This window comes from Hylobates moloch, unplaced genomic scaffold (assembly GCF_009828535.3).
Source record: "Hylobates moloch isolate HMO894 unplaced genomic scaffold, HMol_V3 SCAFFOLD_8, whole genome shotgun sequence".
Taxonomy (NCBI): Eukaryota; Metazoa; Chordata; class Mammalia; order Primates; family Hylobatidae; genus Hylobates; species Hylobates moloch.
This window is the reverse complement of record NW_026652283.1, coordinates 21,183,517-21,208,674: the sequence shown is the minus strand read 5'-3', so window position 1 is coordinate 21,208,674 and position 25,158 is coordinate 21,183,517. Positions and strand designations below refer to the sequence as shown.

Below are 25,158 nucleotides of genomic sequence, written 5' to 3'. Positions count from 1 at the left end.
TCAATCATGTTTTACTCTCTGCTTTAGTTACAAGGCAACTCATGTGGTCCTTCTCTAGGAACTTCATGAAATATGTTTTTGTATATATACAAACCCAGCTTTGGGGGGATCCAATTTATGCATCTATTAATTTTTAATGCTGTTATATAGGTATTTGTCAACCACTGTGAACAAGATTGAGGATTTATAAATATATGCAAGCCTAAGACCACGAAACAATTGACACACAGTAAACACAAATGTATTAATCAGAATCTTTTAATACATCTAAAGACTAGACTCATGTAAAAGAAGAAAATATATGTGATGGCTAAAAATTAGGGTTTGAACAGATTTCTATGACAAAATATTTTAATATATTATTTGATATAGGTTTACAATAGGTAAGTGATACTGGTACATTCCATTTTTGTCAGTGTATTAACTTAGCAAGTCTTAACCTACGATCCAGGGAGCCCCTGGCCATTCAAAATCCTTTCAGGGGCCGGGCGCGGTGGCTCACGCTTATAATCCCAGCACTTTGGGAGGCCGAGGCGGGCGGATCACGAGGTCAGGAGATCGAGACCACAGTGAAACCCCGTCTCTACTAAAAATACAAAAAATTAGCCGGGCGTGGTGGCGGGCGCCTGTAGTCCCAGCTACTCGGAGAGGCTGAGGCAGGAGAATGGCGTGAACCCGGGAGGCGGAGCTTGCAGTGAGCCGAGATCGGGCTACTGCACTCCAGCCTGGGTGACAGAGCAAGACTCCGTCTCAAAAAAAAAAAAAAAAAAATCCTTTCAGGAGCTTTGTAAAGTTGAAACTATTTTCACAAGACATTATTTACCTTTCTCACTCTCACTCTCTCACAAGTGTACAGTGTACTTTTCAAGAGGTTACATGATATGTGATAATTTCATCACAATGATAGCTAACAGGACATGTACTTGATATTCTTGTATTCTAAAAAATTTGTTTTAATATCTAATATGGTAAATATTGATAAACATTAATCAAATATTAAAACAAAGCTCTTTGGGCTCTCAGCCTCAAAGAGCTATAAAGAGGTCTTGAGACCAAAATGGTTGCGAACTGCTGGTCTAACCTATGAATGCTATTTTCAAATCCAGAACATTTTCTAGAGTTTTCAAGAGCAGAAAGAGAATTTTTAAAGTTGGCAATTTTGGAAAAATGATCAAGCATATGTGACGTTATTCTTTATAGAAAACATAATATATTAAATTAAATAATGAACAACTTAAAGAACAAATAATTGTTAACCAAATCAATAAAATTTTAATAGGCAAGAACTCTGAAAACATGAACAATTAAGTAATAAGCAACTGGCAGTAAGAAATGTATAACACTTCAACTCAAACACTAACTAGAAAAAACTAAGCAGAAGCCTTGACCCTCTGCAGCCGGTTAATCCAAAAGCTCTTGTAGTTTTTCCTTTGCAAAGAGTCAATGATGATAAACTGCAAATATAAAGAAATTTACTTCTTTCTTTTTAGGGAAAACAAGAACAAAAACAAAAACCCCAGCTAAAGAAAGTTTCTAAGTTAACCAAATAGTTGCTCAAAGACAACGCAATTTTAAAAAATATTTCCTTAATGCACTTAAATGCCCACATTTTTCAAAAGGAAAAATTCAGAAAAGAAAATGTACCTGAAAATGGCTGGGTTGCAGACATGCTTTGGATCCAATGCTTCTCCTTGTATAAATTCATAGCATAGTCCATTATTGAAGGTACAGTAGAGTTGTGGTGCACACCCATGAGCCTGCAACACTCGAAAACTCTTTACTTCCTCATCTCGATCGACTAATAACTCAGTCTTATTGCCATAAATTCTCACCAGGACTACATCCTCCATGGTGTTTCCCACGTAACAGCCAATAAGTTTATTTGTGATTCCATCTGTGAAGAGCTGCCAAAAATTAAAAAAAAAAAAAAAAAATGGGAAAAAAAAGCAATTACCTATCTTTAGAGAACAGAAGATAAATTGAAAATCATGAGGTAAATACTAATTAAAGAAAACACCAACTTCTTCACATAAAAGAACCATCTTTGAATACAATTTTATCTAATATCTATAATTTAAATTCTATATTTAAACAAAGAGGACCACCAATGTTAACATGTCGCCCTTAATTCATTATAACATGCCTTCCTTGAGCCAAAGTGTTAATTATCCATTCTGTCTTCAATATTTCTATATAACTTTTTTGATACTTGCCATTTCTCACAGTCTGCCTTGTATCACAATCTTTGCACGTGTGTGTGTGTGTGTGTGTGTGTGTACACATACAGGGAATCTCTCTTATGTCCAACAGATTGGAAAGTCTCTGAGAATGGGAACACTGCCCTATTCCTAGTATGGTTCATTACTTATAGAAGTCCTTAACAACATTCATAGATTTGTTAATAAATATACAAATACAATCTATTATGGCAAATCTCCAACTTACCAAAAACTCAATTTTATATATTAATTTTAAAGATTTTCTAACATAACATGCATTAAACACTGTGTTATACACTCAGAGTATAACAGTTTTGACTATTATAATTTAGCCACTTCGGCTATAAACAAAAACGCAACCTTACAGGAAGAAAAAAGAGGTAAGTAGAGATTTCTATGGTATTTTTAAAATGAGACTTTTGGGGCTTGTCAAGACCTTTAAGTCAAGTACTTCAAATCCTTTTTAAGATCTGAGCACAGAAGGTGTATTTCAAAAGGAAACAGGTGATTAGCAATACTAGTTATAAAAGTCTATTAAAAATTGTAATTTTCATTTTCCTCTGTATTAATCTGACACTAGAACTAACACTTCACTTCCATTATAATTCACAACTTTGGAAGGCTCCCAAGTGGAACAAAGGGAGAAAAGAGGAAAGCGAAAGCAAGAATTCAGAACATTTTTTTCATGTCAATGGGGCAAGAATAGGAAAAAAGAACAGAAGTTTTAAAAGTATGTATATACATTTAACTAATGCTTAAGAAAGAGGGTAAATATTTCTATTTCAATTAGATTGATATGATATTAAATGACATATGAAAAAAGATGTGAAAGTATTTACTGAAACTATTAATAATATACAACTAACCAGTGTTTATATAATGGTTTTTATTATATATAGGGCTTAGCTGTTACCTTTATTCACATAATGCAGTAAAACTTCATGAACTAGTATAAAGGGACTTATTTTGAATATCCCCATTTTTTTAAAATGTGCATACTAGTGTTGCCTGCCACCGAGATTTCAAAAAGACTGTATGAAAGACACTGTCAGGAAGAATATATACTTAAAACGACTATTTTTTATCATAACCATAATTTTATTAAAATCTGCATTGAAAAACATGTTATTTCTTATCACAATGCCACTATCAATTCACACATGCTGTTCTGTAACTTCTTCATATGTCATAGATAAAATATTTCAAATACGGCAATAAAGATCGAGAAACCTTTTAACATTGTGAAATGCTCATAATGAAAGAAACTCTAGGCTCCTCAAACTCCAGAAATCATCATCTCCATTTTCTGAATCTTCACAGCAAATAGTAGGTACTTAATACTTAAACACTAGAACTCGTATAGTTACCAACATTAATGTCTTCATCTAGCTTATAAAAATTGCATTCTCTTATTCTTGCCTATAATGATCAAACATATCCCTAAATTGACCATGCTATATTATACATTTATTTGTACAAACATAAAAAGATGTGTGCATTTAAGGGCTGGAGACAAATATGATTACTCAATACAGATTACTGAACACTAATTAAACATTTATAAAGATGACACAGTGTCACGACTCCAATGACCCTAGCCCTAACTTTCTGTATTGCAGCAGCTACCTAATTGGAAATTAAATGATAGGCAAAGAAACCGCTAGAATAAAAAGATATGTGAATAATATAATCCCATTTATCAAAATATTTTATGTATAAATATTTATTTGTATACAAAGATACTAGGTAGTTTAAATCTTGTTTCTTTATTTTCTTGTTTCTATATAAGTAATTTAACCTTTTTTCTTTTGGCTTATGTATGTTTACTAACTTGTATTTTTACAGCAATGAACCTGGTTTACTAGTGGAAAAAATAAGTAGCAAAACAATGGCCTGGCACTCACTAGGCCTTGAAGTCATGCTGAACATAAACAGTTTTACAGAACATCAACATTCAACATTAGACAGGGTTACTCTGTGATCATAATGGATCAAGAAAACAACAAAACCACTCTGTAATCATGTCTGAAGGTAGAAAAAAATAGGAACTTTGTCCAAATGACAAAAATTACCAAATACCTCCTTATCCTGGCTAATATGAGTGACTGCTGCTCTTTTCCAGTCAAACTTTGGCCCTGCTTCATTTTTTCAGCCTTCTAGGTACTATTAAGATACCCGTAAGTCATAGACTTGTCCCACTTCCTTCCTGACACCATCCAATCCAGAGAATACCGTTACCTCGAACCCTCCCCCAAATCCAGACAAACCCTCCACCAGACAAATCCCCACCATTCTCAATATAGTTCTCCCTTACTGCAGTGAGTAATAAACCCAATTTCTTCAGCTACATCTGAGTTTCTACTGGTCTCTGGCTGGAGAACAATGACTTCAGTTTAAAGATGTACAGGTAATACTTCTTACTTTTGCATTGTTCCCACCTCATATATAAACCACAAGTAACTCAATGTACTGAACCATCTAAAATATACTATTAAAATACACTATACACACTCTAGCTATGTATACTATATTAAATATATACTAGAAATATAAAATTCCACCTCAGTAGAGACAAAATATAAATCTTAGTGAGCTCCTTTTAATGGGGTTTATCCTGCACTATTTGTCAAGTATTTCAGATAGTAGTAGTTGAGAGGATGAGCTACAGAGCCAGAGTCTGAGTTTGAATCCCAGCTTTGTTACATACAAACCAAGTAACCTTAGGCAAGTCACTTACCCTGTGTGTCTCTATCTCATATATAAAATCAGCATATTAGAATCTACTTCTTGCATTGTTCTGAAGATCAGTAAGTTAATATGCATAAAAGTACTCAGAACAGTGCTTGGCACACAGTAAGCTTGTAAATGTAGCCAATGATACATTTAAATTTCAATATAAAACAGCACAGTAATGATGAAATTATAAAATAATAATTAAGACCAAAATATATGTTAAATAATATTTAAAAACAACAATTTCAATATGTCTCTAAAAGTAGCTTAAATCCAAATAGCTAAATGTTAAATATCATTTCTGGGCAAATTCTCTTTCACATCTTAAAAAAAAAAAAGGCTTTCAATTTAGTTAGAAATGCCATTCAACATTACCCTCTCAAGTTAGTACTACCCTATATGCGTTTGGTTTTGCATGACGAATTATATCCTGTTAAACTTTAATCCCTAAAATGTATACTACTAAGCTAGTAAATTTAGCTACTAATCACTTCTAATCTTTAGTTTAAATATTCACAGCTTTAAACACTAGGGAAATTAATAATGGATTCTCAATTTGTTTTCTGCCTTACCTCATCACATGATTTTTAAAAACAACATCTATATTGGTTAAAAATACAATTTAAACTTACCCTTTAACAAATTCCAAACACCCCAAGAGTCTACTTTTTAATTGCTTAATATTGGTGAAGTTATCACTGTTACTCTGAAAATTGGCAATTAAAATAGAATTAAGCATTTATCCTACATTTTCTACAAAACATATTTCATAATATCCAAACCGCTCTAATTAATGAGAGAAAGTTATCTACCAAAGAACTCCAGTTGACAAATGTGGAAGATACAACAGAAAAAGTATTCAGGAAACAATCTTCAATGAATAAAACCATTAGATGAAAGATTGATAGGTAACTTTATAACGGTAGGAGTCATCTGTCACCTCCTGATTTCACGAAACAACCTGACATGTTATACCTTCTGATGTGATGCAATATGAAATACACTGCACTACCCATGATTTGAAATCTAATCAAGTTCTAGATCTTCCTTTTTTTTTTTTTTTGACAGAGTCTCACTCCTTTGCCCACGTTGGAGTGAAGTGGCACGATCTCAGCTCACTGCAATCTCCGCCCCCCAGGTTCAAGTGACTCTCCTGCCTCAGCCTCCCAAGTAGCTGGGATTACAGGTGCCTGCCACTACGCCCGGCTAATTTTTGTATTTTTAGTAGAGACTGGGTTTCGCCATGTTGGCCAGGCTGGTCTAGAACTCCTGATCTCAGGTGATCCACCCGCCTCGGCCTCCCAAAGTACTAGGATTACATGTGTGAGCCACAGCGCCTGGCCAGATCTTCCTATGCTTAAGAAAATATACGGGTTAAAGAAACACCACATGGCTGGCCACGGTGGCTCATGCCTATAATCCCAACCCTTTGGGAGCCAGGAGGATCACTTGGGGTCAGGAGTTCAAGACAACCCTGGCCAACGTGGTGAAACCCCGTTTCTCTAAAAAAAAATTAAATTAAAAATTAAAAAAAAAAAAAAACACCACAAAGAAGAACAACAAAAAATATACAAATCCAGAATGTAGGTCTTTTTACACAAACGCCCCACCAATAGTCAATAGCATACAGTCTAGTTTAAAGAGGCTTATGAAACTTATACAAACGCATGGATCTAGTTTGTTTCCTAACTCAAACAAATATGTATAAAAATACTTTTTGAGGTAAAATTTTATTATGAACTGGGTATTAAACAGTACTTAGACATTACTGCTAATTTTGCTCAGTGTTATAATGGTGCTGTGATCATGCAAAAAAAACAACTTTTTATGTTTACAAATTTATACTGAAATACACAAAGACAATGACAAGGTCTGACTGAGACTTGCTTTAAAATACTTTAAAGGGGTTAAAAAACAAATGAAGCAAATATGGATTCTGGATAATATATGAATATTTTATTCTCTCAATTTGAGTATGTTACAAATTATAGTTTTTAACTTGCATGATACAACTAATCAAAGCATAAGTGAGGAACTCTAGAGCTTCTATTAGAGAATTACAAAATATAAAAGCATCAATGAGAAATTCTAGAGTGTCTATTAGAGAATTACATAATATAATATAGCACAAGTATGTAAGATTCACTTGCTAGCAGATTCCAAAACAAATAAATGATAAAACTTAAAGACAGGCCAGACATAATGGCTCATGCCTGTGATCCCAGCACTTTAGAAGGCCGAAGCAGGCTGATCACTTGAGGTCAGGAGTTCAAGACCAGCCTGGTCAATATGGTGAAACACTGTCTCTACTAAAAATACAAAAATTAGCTGGGTGTGGTGTTGCATGCCTGTAATTCCGCCTACTCGGGAGGCTGAGGCAGGAGAATCACTTAAACCCAGGAGGCAAAGGTTGCGGTGAGCCAAGATCACTCCACTGCACTCCAGCCTGGAAGACAGAGCAAGACTCCGTCTCAAAAAAAAAAAAAAAAAAAAACCCACCTTAAAGACAGGTTAAAAAGGGGGAAAAAAGTTAAAAGGTCCAAAGGTCCAAGTGTTTTGAGATGGAAAAATAGATTATGTGGCCATGTAGCCCACCCACTTCTAGAGGCCAACTTCTTTCTCCTTCCCTTCTCTGCCAAATTTCTTGCAAGAGAATTTTGTATTCAATTATTTCCACTTCCAAACCTACCATCTGCTTTTTTTTGTAATTTTTATTTTTATCAATCAACAGTAGACCTCCCCCTAAACTACTTTTCAACTCTCATGCTATTTAATTCCTTATTTTTAAATACCATTCTTAAACTGCTTTTCTGTAAAGTCTACACATTATCTGAGACTTCTTATAAGACTGACCTTTCTTATTTCCTTCACACATAAACACTCTCTCTCGCTGTCTCTGTCACTTCTCCTATCTTCCTTTACCCAATATAAGTATATTAGATTTTTTATTTTATCAGTCTTCAATTACACTATTTTGTACACATCCTTCCAAACCCCAACATGAGATATACTGTAAATTTCATTTCCTGGATAGTTTGTTTCCTCTTTAACTAATAACTGGCTTATTTTCTCATTTGCTTACTTTTTTATATACCTATTTGTACTCTCTATATTAGTGACTTTCAACTTGGGCTATAAAGCCCACAGGGAATGGGAATAGGAATCCAAGTGAGCAAAAAAGCTCTGCTATAACCCCAACACATACAAAGGCACATGTGCACATATACTACACTACCACCATCTTGCCCTCATTTATTTCACATATACATGACACTTGGGGATAAGATTTTACTTGAACAAAGAATTCTAACCCTATAGAAAAGGTTGAACATCACTGATAAAAATCTTCTAATGGGCCACTTTCACTCTTGGCCAAGGCAAAGTAATGGGGACAGGATTTCACCCTTTTACTTGAAACAACCCCTCTCCCACAAATAAAAACCACACAAAACATAAGAAATGACAATTTTTAAGACAATGGACTTTAGAGAGAACAGTGATCCCTGAGAGATGGGAAACATACAACATGAACTCTATGACTGCCCCAGCTTAATGTCTTGAGAGAATTCTCAGGTCCCAGCAAAGGGAAAGAGAACCCAGATGGAGCTTGTGTGGACTTCATTAATTGAGATAAACTGAACATCGGAGGATGTCAAAACAGCTAGAGTATGCAGGACAGAGTATTAAAGCGGAAAGACAGGGAGATAGAAAGGAGAGAGCACTCTAGAGGATCTGCAAATGGCCCCACTGTATCCCCTTGGTATCCGAGGGGGATTTGGTCCAGGATCCCACCCCCACAACAATGCCAAAATCTACAAACGCTCAAGCCTGTTATATTTTGTTTTAAATTTTTTTGTTCATATTATTTTACACGTTCTGAAAGCCTGTTATATAGAATGATGTAGTATTTGCACATAACCCATTTATATTCTGCCATATACTTTAAATCATCACTAGATTACTTATAATACCTAATACAATGTAGACGTTATGTAAATAGTTGTTATACTGTATTAAGGAATAATGACAAGAAAAAATATCTGCACGTGTTCAGTACAGAAACAACCATCTTTTTTTTCTCAATATTTTCAATCTGCAGTTGCTTGAATCCATGGATGCAGAAGCCATGGATATGAAAGGACAACTCTATATGCTGCTTACAAAAGACATAGAGAAGAAAGCTGAGGTAGCTATCTCACGTCAAATAAAATAGACCTTAATGTAACATTATTAAAGATGAGGGACATTTTATAATGACTAAGGGATTGATCCACCAAGAAGATATAAAAATTCTAAATGTGCATGCATCCAACAATACAGCTTCAAAAGATATAGAGCAAAAATTTACAGAATTAAACAAATCCCATAATAAATGTAGGAAATTTGATCACACCATTCAAGACCTCATTTTTAATTTTTTAATGCTTATAGATGACACTATTTTTTTCCAAGACCTCATTTTTTTTTAGCAGAGAAAAATCATTATGTAATAAGAGCTCTAAACAACAAAATTAAAAATTCAACTTAACTGACATACACAGAACACTATACTCAACAACAGAATATTCTTTTTCTTACCTTTTTTTGAGAGAGGGTCCCACTCTGTTCACCCAGGCTGCAGTGCAGTGACACAATCACAGCTCACTGCAGCCTCAACCTCCCAGGCTGAAGCAATCCTCCCACCTCAGCCACCCGAGTAGCTGGGACTAAGGCGTGCATCACCACTAATTTTTTGCATTTTTTTGTAGAGACAGGGTTTTGCCATGTTGGCCAGGCTAATCTTGAATTCCTGGAGTCAAACAGTCTGCCCACCTCAGGCTCCCAAAGTTCTGGGCTGTGCCCGGCCAAGAACATACATTCTTTTCAAGACTACACAAAATATTACCAAAATTGACTATGGGCTTCATTATAAGGCAAGCCTCAACAAATATCAAAGGATGAAAATCACTTAGAGTATCATCTCAAACTACAGTGGATATGAGCTAGATATCAATAACACACACATCAAATAAAACCGGTTAAGATAATAAATTTTTATGTTTTTATAACAATTTTTTTAAAAAATTAAATATGCATCAACTCATTGGAAATAAATCAAATAAACATGTAAAATGGGTGAGATAAAGAAAAAACTACCACAATGGCAATTAGAAAACATTTTGAACTGAATGATAATAAACACATATTGTCAAGAGTGGTATCTGTCACCTAATATCAGGAGTAGAAGTCTTAGAACTTCTGTTCATTGTATCTTGGTATTATAGTCACCAAAGAAAACACGATGCACAGTCAAGCACTGCATGGAACAATGCTTTACTCACACAGAGAGGAGACAAAGCAAGATCAGCTTCAGTAATAGGTGTTGGTATCCCATGGTGAGCAAGTTCCTCCCAGCAGCTGATGCCAACAACTGGTCTACACACACCCCTCTTGGGCTACAGCCGACCAACCCCGTCCCTCCATCCCCTCCCCAATGGGGAGATACTGTAGGTAAGCCAGGTGACATATGACACACATGCTGAAGCAGAGCAAAGGAAGAAACACTGAGTGTAAAACAGGGAAAAATATTTCACACAGAGTGACAGGTCCAGCACAGGCTGTGAGGACTCTATCTCTTGGTAAGAAAGTGTTTCAGGCCCAAGGCCCATTTTTATTTGGTGAGAAGGGGTGGAAAGGCTGTGTGCATGAGACCGCCTTTTCCAACACATGTCAAGACTTGTGGATACTTACAAAGACATGTAATGAATAATAGAAATTTAAAAGGCAAAAAATTAGTGCTTCCAGCTCAAGAAGCTAGAAAAATAACAGCCAATTAACCTTCAAAAAAGGATTAGGAAGGAAATACTGAAGGACAAAACTATCAATAAAATAGAAAAACTCAACAGTCAAAATTATTTGGGCCAAATAAGTTATTTGGGCCAAATAAGTTATTTGGGCCAGATGTGATGGCTCATGCCTGTAATCCCAACACTTTGGGAGGCCAAGGTGAGCAGATTACCTGAACTCAGGAGTTCAAGACCAGCCTGGGCAACATGATGAAATCCCATCTCTACAAAAAAATAAATTAATTAAATTAAATAAATAAATAAATACAAAAATTAGCCGGGCATGGGGCGAGCACCTGGTCGAGGCTGTAGTGGGCCATGATCGCACCACTGCACTCAATCCTGGGCAACAGAGTGAGACCCTGCCTCAAAACAAAAATTGGTCTTTGAAAAGATTACTACAGTTGATAACTTCTTAGCAAAATGTATGAAGACAATAAAGCAACACAAATGATAAAGAAATGAACTTCACTACAGATCTTAAACATGTATTATTAAAAGCAACTCTTACAAAAATAGAAAAAGAAGAAACACCTCCGAACTTGGTACGAAAACTTGTCAAGGACATTATAAGAAAGGAAAATTACAGACCAATCTCTTTCATAAGCAGAGCTGCAAAAATCCTAATCAAAATATTAGCAATTGATACAATAATAAAAAAGAGAATATATACAACCAAATAGGGTTTGCTCCAGGAATGCAAAGGTTACTTAGCATTCAAATTTTTTTTCAATCAAAGTAATTCACCTCAATAAGAGAAAAATTAAGAAAAGTCTTATAATCATCATGAAATGCAGAAAAAACATTTGGCCAAATTCATCATTCATGATGAAAATACTTAACAAACTAAGAATAAAAAGAAACTTGCTTAATCTGGTAGAGTCATTAAAGAAAATCTATAGCATATATCATACCTAACAATAAATTATTGAAAATGTTCTAAGATTGGGAAATAAAGGATGACCACTATCACCTTTTATCTTCTTTTTCAAGTGTGTTAGAGAGGTCCTTACTAGTGCAGTAAGACAAAAAGACAGAAGGAGAGACAGCAATATGTATTATTTTCAGATTATACATAGAGACAATGCAAAATAATCTACGTAAAAACCTTTAGAGTGTGTGAAAAAAATTCAGTATACAACAATTAACTATAATCCTATATACCAACAACAAAGTAATTTTTTAAATGATACCCTTTACAATAATATCAAAAAGCATGAATACCTAGGGATAAATCAAAACATGTGAGATCTCCACAGTGAAAACTTCAAAAGTTTGAGAGAAATTAAAAATTTATTTTAAGATTCAGTATTGTTAAAAGAATTCACTTCTCCCCAAATTTATCTATTGATTCCACAAAATATAATCAAAATCCTATCCAGTTTCTTTTGTGGGAATCCCAAAATTGAGTCTACAACTTATATGGCAACTTAAAAAGTCAAGAATAGTCAAGGCAATCTTAAAAACGAACAAAGCTGGAGTCCTACACCAAAGCCTATAATAACTACGTCAAATACCAAGTCCTGTAGCAATGACTGAGAGTAATCCACACAGAGTGGTGCTGCTGCGGTAACGGACAAAATAGACCAAAAGAAAAGAATAGGCCGGGCGTGGTGGCTCGCGCCTGTAATCCCAGCACTTTGGGAGGCCAAGGCGGGTGGATTGCTTGAGGCCAGGAGTTCAAGACCAGCCTGGCCAACATGTTGAAAGAAAAAAAGAAAGACAGACAATAGCAATTACTGGTAAAGATATACCATAACTGAAACTCTCACATAATGCTGTTAGGAATATAAACCGGGACACTCACTTCAGAAAACTGAAAGTGTCTAACAAAGCTGAAAATACACAAACTAGATGACTCAGAAATTCTACTTCTAGGTATCCACTTAACAGAAATGGATATTCATGTTCAAAAAAAGTATAATTGTAAGAAGCATAATTTGTGATAGCCAAAACATGAAAACAACCCAAGTGTCCATTAACAGTAGGAGACAAATAAATTGAGGTATATTCTTAAAATGGAATGCTAGTCAGTCATGGAAAAGAACTACAACTATATACACATGAATAAATCTCTCAAAATCTGGGCATATGCCAAACCAAAATTTTAAAAAAACACATATTTCTTATGATGCCATTAAATAAAATTCAAAAAGAGGAAAAACACTGATACAAGGCACAGTGGCTCACACCTGTAATCCCAGCACTTTGGGAGGCTGAGGCAAGAGGATCACTTGAGGCCAGGAGTTCAAGACCAGCCTGGTAACACGGCAAGACCACATCACTACAAAAAATTTAAAAATTAGGCAGGCATGGTGGCATGCACCTTTAGTCTCAGGTACTCTGGACGCTGATGTAGAAGGGATCGCGTGAGCTCAGGAGTACAAGGCTGCAGTGAGCTATGATAGCATCACTGCACTCTAGCCTGGATGATAGTATGAGACCCCATCTCTTAAAAAAAAAGTAAAAATTTCAAAAATAATAAATAATAACTAAGTCACATTATGCTTAACATGATCATCAAATATTAGGTTTGTGACTATCAAAAATTAGTCAATACCATTCAAACATGGGAAAATGTTTATAAACGGCTAGTGAAAAAAGAATATAAAATTATATAGATGATTGCAACTATGTAAAAGATGTTTAGGAGAAGTAGAAGGTAATAAAAATAAAACGATTGTAAATAGAATATTGATGATAGGAAACTGATTTTTTTCTCCTATTCAGTTTTAATATAATATTGTGGTACAACCTTTTAGTAAAACTAAATTATTTCATGTACATATGGTTTCCTGTACAAAGACCTTCATGCACTTATTATTTTCCCAGAGTACTTACTTTCAAAACAGAACTAATTCAAAACATTCTATTTTGTTAATTGGAAAAAAAAAATCTGCTATTATGGTTACCACTAGAGGGAGGGAGAGATCAAGACTATGAAGGAAAATGAAGACACGGTTGCTGGAAATTAATTTTCTTTTCCTGGGTTGGGGTGGGTATATGTTTTACAACAATTTATGATTCATCCATTTTTCTATATGTTTGCTGTTTTTTACAATTTTTAAAAGAATGTTAAAAATGTATTTATAGCCAATCTGGTATACCAAAGAGTAAAATAACTCCTTAGAAAACAAAATAAAGAGAAATATAACCTCTGATTTCTTAAATAAAGGTCTTCTACTGCTTCCCTATCTTTGTCATCCACTCCTTCCCCTACAAAAAACACCCTTAATCTTCTTTCTTCCCTAACCTGTAATCAATTGACAAGTCCTGCACATTTATTTTCTGAAATGTGAAATCTGTACCTTATTTCCATCTCATCTGTCCTAATCTGGGCCCCAGCACCTCTTGTCTGGACTAACACAACAGTCTCTTTCAAATTATTTTCTCAAACTTTTTAAATGCAATACACAGGAAGAAATATATTTATCATTTGATATAATATGTACATAGACACTTTTGTATAAAACTAAAGCACGCTTCACAAAAGAATACTTACCACCGGGTGCAGTGGCTCACACCTGTAATCCCAGCACTTTGGGAGGTCGAGGAAGGTGGATCACCTGAGGTCAGGAGTTTGAGACCAGCCTGACCAACATGAAGAAACCCCGTCTCTACTAAAAATACAAAAATTAGCTGGGCGTGGTGGCAGGCACCCGTAATCCCGGCTACTCGGGAGGCTGAGGCAGGAGAATCGCTTGAACCTGGGAGGCGGAGGTTGCGGTGAGCCGAGATCACGCCACTGCACTCCAGCCTGGGCAACAAGAGCAAAACTCCATCTCAAAAAAAAAAAAAAAAAAAAAAGAGTACTTACCTTACTACTTGCAAGGCTCTGTCTGATGTATCCTCTACCATAACTTACTCTAACTCATCTTTTTAAACTGTAGTGGTCTCAAGACACTATACTGATTTGGCATCCTATTAATGTATGGTAACCACTAGTTTCAAAACCAATGTCCTGAATGATCACTTATTTCCCAGTTTAAAACATTTCCCTCAAACAACCCTTCTCTACATTGTTGCCTGTCACTTCTCTAATACGTGATATAATTTACCTGCTTAAAAATATCCAGGCCAGGTGCGGTGGCTCATGCCTGTAATCCCAGCATTTTGGGAGGCCGAGGTGAGTGGATCACTTGAGGTCAGGCATTCGAGACCAGCCTGGCCAATATGGTGAAACCCCGACTCTACTAAAAATACAAAAATTAGCTGAGCGTGATGGCGCATATCTGTAATCCAACCTACTTGGGTGGCTGAGGCACGAGAATCACTTGAACCCGGGAAATGGAGGTTGCAGTGAGCTGAGATCACACCACTGCACTCCAGCCTGGGCTACAGCGAGACTCTGTCTCAAAAAAAATAAAATAAAATAAAATACAAAAAGAAAAATATCCAGTGGCTTCCCATGACGTCCTAAATGATGAGTAAGCTACTCAAAGTCTAGCTTCATTGCCTTTGTGAGATAGTTTTCCTTGCTCAGAAATGTTTCCCCTTTCAATCTGATCTCATCTACCCTTCAAAGCTTAGCTCAGGTACCCCCACCTCTATGAAGCCTTCTGTACTACATTCTTCTATGCCTACCTTGTGCTACAGTTAGTTGTACAAGGACTCTTACTGAAAACTAGCATTACACCTAGTACAAAAGACACATGTCAGAATTACTGAATTTTAGGAGCTCACAATTCTCTCAGTTGGGATGGGAGAATTGGAAATGTGAGGTGGAGGAACATAGTAGCAAAACATGTGATGCGTAATTGTAGGTATTTCAGTGAATTCTCATGACTATTTTCCAAGGTTTTACCATTTTATGGAGACTTTAAAACTTGCCAAAGGTTGCAAATGGCTGAAAATAATATTCAAAAACCATCCTCTTTCCACATTATGCTCAGTCCCCAAAAAGACGTGACGCAGTTTCCGTAGTCCAAGTTACATGGCTATTATACATGAAAACAAACTAGCACTTCAGGCTCCTGACTTCATAGTCACATCTTAATAAAATACATGGGAGCCTAACAAACATTTCATGTTTTTGGTGGGCGTCTATTAAACATTATATACTTTATTATTCTAAAATGCTGAAGACAGGGAGGGAATAGGAAACAGGAAACTGGATATAACCACTAATACTAAAAGTTACACTGAATATAAACTATGACTCCTTATTTGTATCTACAGGACTCAAGATTTCCTATAATCTTAGGGAAAGTAAACCAATACATTGTTTACTTTTTTAATATATTAAAAAATTAGCCGTAACTTAATATATTAGCTTACCTAAGACTTTTCAGAAGCTACTGCTTAAAGGAACAAACTCATCTTTTTAAAAACAGAAAAGAAAATCAATTATTATATTAGAACACTAATGGAGACAGAACTTAATACAGCAATTGTATAGATCTGGCTTTTTCTCCTCCCTTTAAAACAAAGACCAATATAAAATATTAACTATCAATATTAAGAGGAGTTACAGATTTTTAATAGATTATTTAGTTAACTACCTCCGACACTGTTAGAAAGAGGAAGGATATGAAAACTGCTGTGTAGCTACACAACCTAACACAAAGATTAATTTCCATGATAGAATACATATGCTTAAAAAAAAGAAAAGATTTTTTAAAACATGCATTCAATAACATGCAAAAACCTGTAGTAAAGCAGAAAGAACAGTACATTTTTTAAACTTCTTGGGTAATCTTTGCATGTGAACTAAATTTGAATGTTCATTCCATAAACATTACGTTGTTATAATTTTCTTATTTGTCTTCCCCATCGGACTAGGAATTTCAAAGAGCAAATATTTGTTTTTTGATTCAAGTATCCAATATATAGTAGGTGCTCAGCAGCAATAATAATTATCATGAAAGACAGCATTTACTTTACTCTCACAATAACCCATTGAGGTAGGGATAACTACTGGATCAATTTTACAGCTTAGGATACTGAGACAGGAAGTTTAATGATTTGACCAAGCTAGTAAAGTACAGAATCTGGACTCAAAACTAGCACTGTGTTCAAACTCCATGCTCTTGAGCACTGTAACATACTGTTATTGAAAAGCTAAGTTGCTATAAGGTACCATATAGCAAGCAATCTCATTTAGACCCAATAAAGGAATAAATATATTAGTTTTGTAATGTTAAATAATAATTACGGTATTAATTCCTACCAATGAAGCCTTTGCCATTATCTACTATAAGTCCCAAGTAATGGAAAAATTCACAGTGACAAGTTAGTGAGAAAAACAACATTGCTTAATACTGCAAACAGAAAGACCCTGAGACAGCATAACTGGAATATTCCAAACACTAATTCATCAGCTCTTCAGAAAATGAAAAACAATTTTAAGAGTCCGTTGAGAATTATTATGGACCTGAGATCTGACTTGATTCTTTATTCCTTTATACAATGACGATCCAAAGTATAAAAATCAAAAATCCAAATCTTCACATAAGTTAGAGAGTTGTTACACAACAAAAGTCATTCGTGAAGGAAAGCTGAAGTGATCCCTTTTTCCTAAAATGGTGTCACATATGAAAAAAGCAAGGCAAATTTATGTTCAAGGGAACTCTAAAGCAGAATCTTTTTATGAGCCAAAGCTTTAGAGAAATTAATTTTATACAGAAGCACCTTCCCTGCTTAAATCATAATATACAAACAAAACTCTTGGTCAAAGAACAATAAAGATGGTTTATCATCTCAGATCTGCCATTTGTAAATGGCAAATTCAGTTTCATTAACTATATAATACATATTAACAGTGCCGTCTACATCTACCTCACAGGATAGTTGGGAGACTGTATGTGAAAGTGCTTCATAAACAGTAAAGGATTATTAAATACAAAGCACTGTGGCCGTATTGTTGTTTTAGATTTACTCTGCCTATTCTGCTACTATACTCTGAAAACCTCACCATCTCCTTTATAATTTATTCTTTTAATCTAGTAAGAACAGGAATTCTGTCTAAAATGAGATATATTATTCCATCTGCCTACAAGTTCTGAGCAAAGACTGGGCCTTCTATAATTTTCACTCTAGTAAGTCTTTTTTAGCTTGTTTTTTTCTTTTTATTTTCTGATATGCTCTGGATAGTTCAGCTTGCAGGAATAATCAATCACCAGATAAGTATTACTACAGTAAGTTTCTAAAGTACATTTAAAGTATATCTTAAACATACAAAAATGTTAGAAAAAAACTGAGAAAAAAAAACAGGCTAAATTACTGATACTTGACTGCTCTAAAATTACATTATATTCTGTTGACTATATAATACATACTTCCTCTGAAATGTGAGGTATGATTTTTATCTATTTCAAGGGAAATACAATAAAATCTCAAAAGAAAATATTTCCATTGAGATTTACTAAAGAAATTGTGAACCATTATGAAAGTAGGGTTTGTAATGACCTAGAATGCAAGGAGCCAGATCTGCTGAGTTGAAAGGTGAATAATCATCAATTCAGCTTAGCAGATGCTTTCAGGACAGCTTCTAGACCAAAGCTTTGCTTGCACATGGACGGAATGTATTTCTAACTAATAATCATCTTAGGGAAAAATAAATGGTAGTATTTACCTGCACTTATAAATATTAAAAATTCGGATTATAAACCCAAAGGTCTTTAGGTTAAAAGTTGCTACAAGAAATCAAGATTTAATCACACATAGTTACTTTCCAACAAGCAAAAACAGTTTAATGTCACTACATTTTGCCCTTTTTTACCTACATCCTGGCTTACTTCACTGAGTTTCACCTAAAATGATAGTGCCTACCTAATATGGTTGTTTGGGTGACTAAGATAAAAAAATACAATTTACCTAACCCCACAGTAGCTATCATTACTATTCTACAGACAAATACATCAAAGGAAATTCCAGTCTTCAAAGCTTTAAACTTTAAAGTCACTGCTTAAAAGCAACTTATCTGCCAACACTAGAGTTTACCAGGAAGTAGCACTTTTTAATTAATAATGTTTTATGTATAAGTGACTGCCAGAAAATGAATCATCTTAATAAATTTTAGAGCCTTATATAATAAAATACAAATAAATTGATAAACTAAACAAGTACTGAATTTCAATTTGGAAGACACATTTCCTTTAAAGGAAATATATTTTTTAAATGACATAAAAATCACTTTGGATTCACTATTTCCTATATACTCGGCTAACAAATACTCCCTTAAATTTCAAAATTTGTTGTCTAACAATTTTCTTTTCCAAAATAGACGGGTCCTTTTAATCTGCTTAAAAACTCTTCTAGGTAATAAGAACTGAAACTAACACATGAAAACCCAAGTGTCTGGAACTATTCTGGGCCCTAGGCACTGCTCATGTTTTATTCATCTTTGTATGGGTGGCTGGCTAGTTTAGCAAAGAATTTAGCAAATAAATCAACAAATATTGGTGAATAAATTAGTCATCAAAACGAGGCAGATGATTTGGCTAATTCAAATGAACGTTCTTATATTATTGCTCAGATTTAGAACAAATCCCAAATATCCCAATCTTGAAAATTACTGGGTTTTTTTTTTTGTTTGCAAGGGAAAAGGAGAAAGAGATCTATTTTCGTATCTAGTTCCTGAAACTAAAGCTAAAAACAAATTAGTATTCAAAAATAATCACGTAGTGGAAATCATAACTTCCAACTTATTAGAAAACTCCTAGCGTCTCAGGGATTTTTTTCCTCCCAATTTTTTCTCTTATCTATCAACACGGTGTCTCACGAAAAGGAAAGTCACAAGCCACTGTTCCTTCTAGTATCAGGTATTAATTTCACTAAGACGACTTTAATAATTCAGAAATATCGACTCAAACAAAACAATGTGTGTGGTGCTACCTAAGAACCGACCTAGCGATGCCTGGTCGTGGTCATTACTTTGGGAATAGAGTACGCTCGCCAATCCGAGGGTTTGGGAAGACAAAACGCAGTGTGAGGCATCAATGAAAGCACAGCGCAGGGGGAGGGGAGAGGAAGGAAAAGATCAGAGAGGATTAATGACTGCATTACTGGTGGGAGGGGAGGAGGTAGACGAGGACCCCGTGCAAGGGGAGTGGAAAGGTTCATTTTGCAGTGACCGTGGACTGGGGAGTGGGAGGAGGGGCAACTATGAACAGGAATCTTCCCCTGTGGATGGGTCCGTCACTTACGCAGCCGCTTCTAGAAAGAGAAAATGTACCCTCAGGTCACTCTCAAAGAGCAACTGCGACGGGAAGGGGGAGTGACCTTCCTAGGTGTGAGGGGAAATACAGGGTCACTTCCCAATAGACTTAAGGAGATGTTGCCCTAGGTCCTCCTCGGTCATCGTGGGACAGAGGCGATTGTGGTGAGGACCCCCAGAGCCGCGTGAGGGGCATAAGAGACCCAGAGGTGAGGTGTGGGCGTTACCTGCAGGGTCACCTCCTGGGGGTCCCAGTGAGGCCGCAGGTGTTGCAGGAGGCTCAGGGCCCCCTCCCGGCACCGATGCTCCTCCTGATCCTGAACGGTGACGTTCAGCTTGGGCACCTCCGGGGAGCCGGGAGGGACGTGGATGTAATTGGCCATGGCCCAGGCGACGGCGGAGACTACCACCACGACGACGGCGACGGCGACCACGAGAACGGCGGGCGCCGACAGACTGGTGGATCCTTCCGTCCCGGGGCGCCCTCGCGGGAGGGCTGGGGGCGCTGGGACGGGCGGGCGAGCGGCAGGAGAACGTCTGGAGGCGGCACTGTCGCCGATCCGGGTCTGGACAGCAGCTGAACTGAGCCCGGCCCGCTCTCGGGGAAAATTCCCGTTGTCGGCGCTGGACCGCGGGCGGCCGCGGAGCATGCCGGGGCTGGCCTGACGCTGGCGTCACGCGCGGGGCGGGGCCTGCGCTGCGTCAGGGGCCGAGGCGGGGTTTCTCGCCTCCCGTCACAATGGGACCGCTGTACCGCGCTGGGCTTGTTGGCCTGCGATTAGCACACACCCATCCCTGGGAACTGCTAGTCTGGAAAGCGGGGCTGCTTCTCCTGGATGAGCCCGAGCCCTGCCAAGCCCCTCAAGGCATTGAAGCTTTAGCTCACCTTATCCGAATGGTCGTGGGCATCCAGACTCGAGTTAACGACTGAATTTTTCTGGGAAGCAAGGGACACGTTCTAAAATAACCCCAGGATCACTCTCCGAACTTGGCCTGGGTCTAGGCAAGCAGTGTTACTCGGTCGCCTTGATCTTGGAGCTGCTGTGTACTGGGGACCTCATACTAGTTGGGTTAACTATATTCCCCATTAGCAGTAGACGGGATCGCAGTAATCGGGACAAGCTGAGTTCAGGTATTTGGGTAAGACAACTGCATCACTTCAGAAGTTATTTGTGGAGTAAGATGTTCGACCATACAGAGAATAATTCGAAGCTAGGGAGAACAGGTTAGAGTCTGGTATGAAGAAGAAAGGGAAGGAAAGGAATAGTTTTGAAGCTCAGCACTAGAACGACTCGATGTCCATGCCAGGGTACCCCGAGTGGGCCTTGAAATCTTGCTTCTCAGTGCCTTACAGGGAATGGTAGAAACTGGAAAATCTACAAGTAAAGTATTGGGGCCTCCTAATTTTCCTTTTTGATGGAGGAAAACGGGCTGGGATTCCCTGCAGCACTTAGTACATGGTGAATACGTTTGTTAGTAGTAAATAAAACCCTTAACTGGACTGAGTTTAATTAACATTCAAAATGTTTAATTACTTCACTAGCATTAAGTTTATATCCTGATTGTTCAGAAAGAACCTACTTACCTTTGTAATTCACAAAATAATTACTTCACCGATAACGGTAAACTTCCTAAACTAAAAAGAGGGGTGGAAATGGAGCTTTATAATACAGCAAAGAAGTTGATTTAACATTTTTCAAATTTAGTGGGGTTTTTTTTGTTTTTTGTTTTTGTTTTTGTTTTTTTTGAGACGGAGCCTCACTCTGTCGTCCAGGCTGGAGTGCAATGGCACGATCTCGGCCCACTGCAACCTCCGCCTCCCGGGTTTAAGCGATTCTCCTGCCTCAGCCTCCCAAGTAGCTGGGATTACAGGCGTGTGCCACCACGCCCAGCATATTTTTGTATTTTTAGTAGAGATGGGTTTCACCATGTTGGCCAGGCTGGTCTCAAACTACTGACCCCAAATGACCCACTCGCCTTGGCCTCAATACTACACTGTCTTGATTACTGGAACATATACTGTTTTTTTTCTTTTTTTAGGCAAGGTCTCATTCTGTTGCCCAGGCTTGAGTGCAGTAACTTCATCATGGCTCACTGCAGCCTCAATCTCTTGGGCTTAGGCAATCCTCCTGTCTCAGCCTCGGAGTAGCTGTGACTACAGGTGTGCACCATCACACCTGGCTAATTTTTTTTTTTGGAGAGATGAGGTCTCACTGTGTTGCCCAGGCTGGCCTTGAACTCCTGGGCTCAAGCGAACCTCCTGCCTCAGCTTCCCAATGTGCTGGGATTACAGGCATGAGCCACTGCACCCAGCTATACTGTCTTCAAGTCTGTTTTCTGACTTTATTTTTCTTTAATATTGTATTGGCTATTCTGGCTTTTGTGGCTTTGCATGTAAACATTAGAACTGGTTTGCTGATATCCACAACATAACTTGGGGTGATTAGAATTGAATCCGTAGATTAGGTTGATAATTGATATTTCTTGCACATTTTTAAAGTTTTGCTTTTAACATTTAGGTTTTTAATCTTCCCCAAATTAATTTTTATGCATAATAAGAGGGAGGCATCAAAATTTTTTTCTCATACAAAAAGCAACTGTACCACTACTGTTCATTGATCAGTCTGGACTTTCTCACTAATTTTTAATGCTACTTTTGTTATATACAAAGTTCTCATATGTGTGTGGGCTTTGTTCGGGGACTTTATTATGTTCTAGTAGTTTATTTGCCCATACCTAAACCGATATACAATACATCCTCGTAGGGTTGGTCCTCCCAATATATTCCCTAATCTTACTTGTCCCCATCCTCCTCTCCCCAGTTACAGCACTTTTCTTGGATCTTAAGTTTTGATATGAATTTCAATGTCATTTTAACAAGTTCAGTAAAAAAACCGTTTTGAGATTTTAACTGGAATTGCATTATATGTACCGATTAGTTCAGGGAAAATTGAGGCCTTTATATTAATCTTTTCTCATTTATGAATATGATTCATTTCTCCATTAATTTTAATCCATGGATCCTGTACATTTTTTGTTACTTTTGTTCTCAGGTACCTAATAGTTTTTTTTTTTTCTTCTACTTGTTAACGGACTCTTATTTACCATTACAAGCTAGTGCAGTTTGCAACATAATTTTCAATTAAATTATTTTACAGTTACATAGTTTTAAAATTCTTAAAATGTCAACTGCTTAATAAAAAATACAATTTATACAAAAATACAAGAGATACTATATGAATTGTGAAAGTATTAGTATATTTATGATTTCTCCCCAAAGTGGAAGGAACACACATGCTAATGTTTCTTGTAGAAAATTATGCCTAAATCTGGCAGGGCACGGTGGCTCACACCTGTAATCTCAGCACTTTGGGAGGCCGAGGTGGGTGGATCACCTGAGGTCAGGAGTTTGAGACCAGCCTGGCCAACATGGTGAAACCCATCTCTACTAAAAATACAAAAATTTGCTGAGCGTGGTGGCACACGCCTGTAATCCCAGCTACTCAGGAGGCTGAGGCAGAAGAATCGCTTAAACCCGGGGAGAATCACTTGAACTTGGGAGGCAGAGGTTGCAATGAACTAAGATCACACCACTGCACTTCAGCCTGGGTAATAGAGTGAGACTCTGTCTCAAAACAAAAAAAAAGACAGCGTAGTATATTGTAGTATTCTCAAAAGAATAGAGAAATAGATCTATGGAACAAAATAGAGTCCAGAAATAGATCCACACAAATACAGTCAACTAGTATTTAACAAAGGAAAAAGGCAATTCAAATTTTGAATAAATGGTGCTGGAACAACGGGAGATACACTTGCAAAAAAAATAATAAGAAGAAGAATCCAGACACATCTTACACCTTTCACAAAAAGTAATTTAAAATGGATCATAGACATAAATATGAAACACAAAGCTATACGATTCTTAGAAAGCAACATAACAGAACATCTAGGTGATTCTGGGTTTGGCAGTTACTTTTTAGATGCAGCACCAAAACCACAACCCATGAAAGAAAACTGGTAAGTTGTACTTCATTAAAATTAAAAACTTTTGCTCTGCAAAAGATAGTTAAGATAATGTAAAGACAAGCCACAGACTGGAAAACATGTTTGCAAAACATATTCAATAGAAAACTTCTATTCAAACTATACAAAGAACTCTTTAAACTTAACAATAGAAAAACCCAATTTTAAAATGGGCAAAGGATCAGAACAGATATCTCACCAAGTAGACATACAGATGGCACAAAAGCATGTGAGAACATATTCAACATCTAAACAATGAGATACCATTACATATCTATTGGAATAGCTGAAATCCAAAACACAACCAGCCAAATGCTATGAAGATGTGAGGAGGAACTATCATCACTGGTAAGATGCAAAATGGTACAGCCACTTTGGAAGACAGTCTGGCAGATTCTTACAGAGTTAAACATAGTCTTACCGTACAATCTAGCAATCATGTTCCTTGGTATCTACCCAGATGACTTGAAAACTTACATCCACACAGAAACTTGCACAATAATGTTTCTAGCACCTTTATTCATAACTGTCAAAAATTGGAAGCAACCAAGAAAATAGGTGAATGTACAATAAAAACTGCCACATCCATAAAATGGAACATTATTGAATGATGAAAAGAAATGAAGGACCAAATCACAAGAAGGGAAGAATGGAGCATAGGAGATTTTTAGGGCAATGAAACTATTCTGTATGATATTATAATGGTGGATACATGACATTATAAATTGGTCAAAACTCACAGAACTATGCAATACAAAGAGTGAACCTTAATATAAACTATGGACTTTAGTTCATATTTGTATTTTTGTCAATCAACATACTGCCTTGCTGTAGTAGCTAATAAATGTAAATTAATAAAAAAGTCAGAAAATATAGGATCAGATCTCTATGATTGCAAGTTAAAGAAGGATTCCTAAACAGACTAATAAAGCACATACTATGAAGGAAAAGGATTGATAAATTTGAAAACATTAAAATTTGAAACCTCATGACCAAAAATACCATGAAGATACATGACAAGCCATAAAAAGATAAGATATTTGCAATGTGTATGATCAAAAAGTATTTATATTCAAGATACTACTAATAAATAAGAAAGTTAAACCATCCAGTAGAATAACTGGCAAATGAATAGCAGTTTGAAGAAAAGGAAACCCAAATAGCCAATAAGCTTTTGAAACTATGCCTCCCTAATTGTAAT

At 36.5% G+C, this 25,158-nt stretch overlaps 1 protein-coding gene across 2 annotated transcripts in view; it reads right to left on the bottom strand.

Moving 5' to 3' along the window:
- The window catches only part of ETNK1 (ethanolamine kinase 1), a 65,483-nt gene extending 44,895 nt beyond the window's left edge, over window positions 1-20,588 (bottom strand). Inside the window, exons 1-3 of one of the 2 annotated variants that reach the window (XM_032159822.2) lie at window positions 20,162-20,588; window positions 1,645-1,904; window positions 928-1,454 (exon numbers count right to left, since the gene is read on the bottom strand). In XM_032159822.2, coding sequence (XP_032015713.1) covers window positions 1,361-1,454; window positions 1,645-1,904; window positions 20,162-20,584 — 777 coding nt within the window. In that variant the 5' untranslated portion in view covers window positions 20,585-20,588 and the 3' untranslated portion in view covers window positions 928-1,360. Of the gene's footprint in view, window positions 1-927; window positions 1,455-1,644; window positions 1,905-20,161 lie in introns of those variants that run through there. The other variant, XM_032159821.2, reaches the window with a different exon arrangement.
- Between the last annotated feature and the right edge of the window lie 4,570 nt (window positions 20,589-25,158).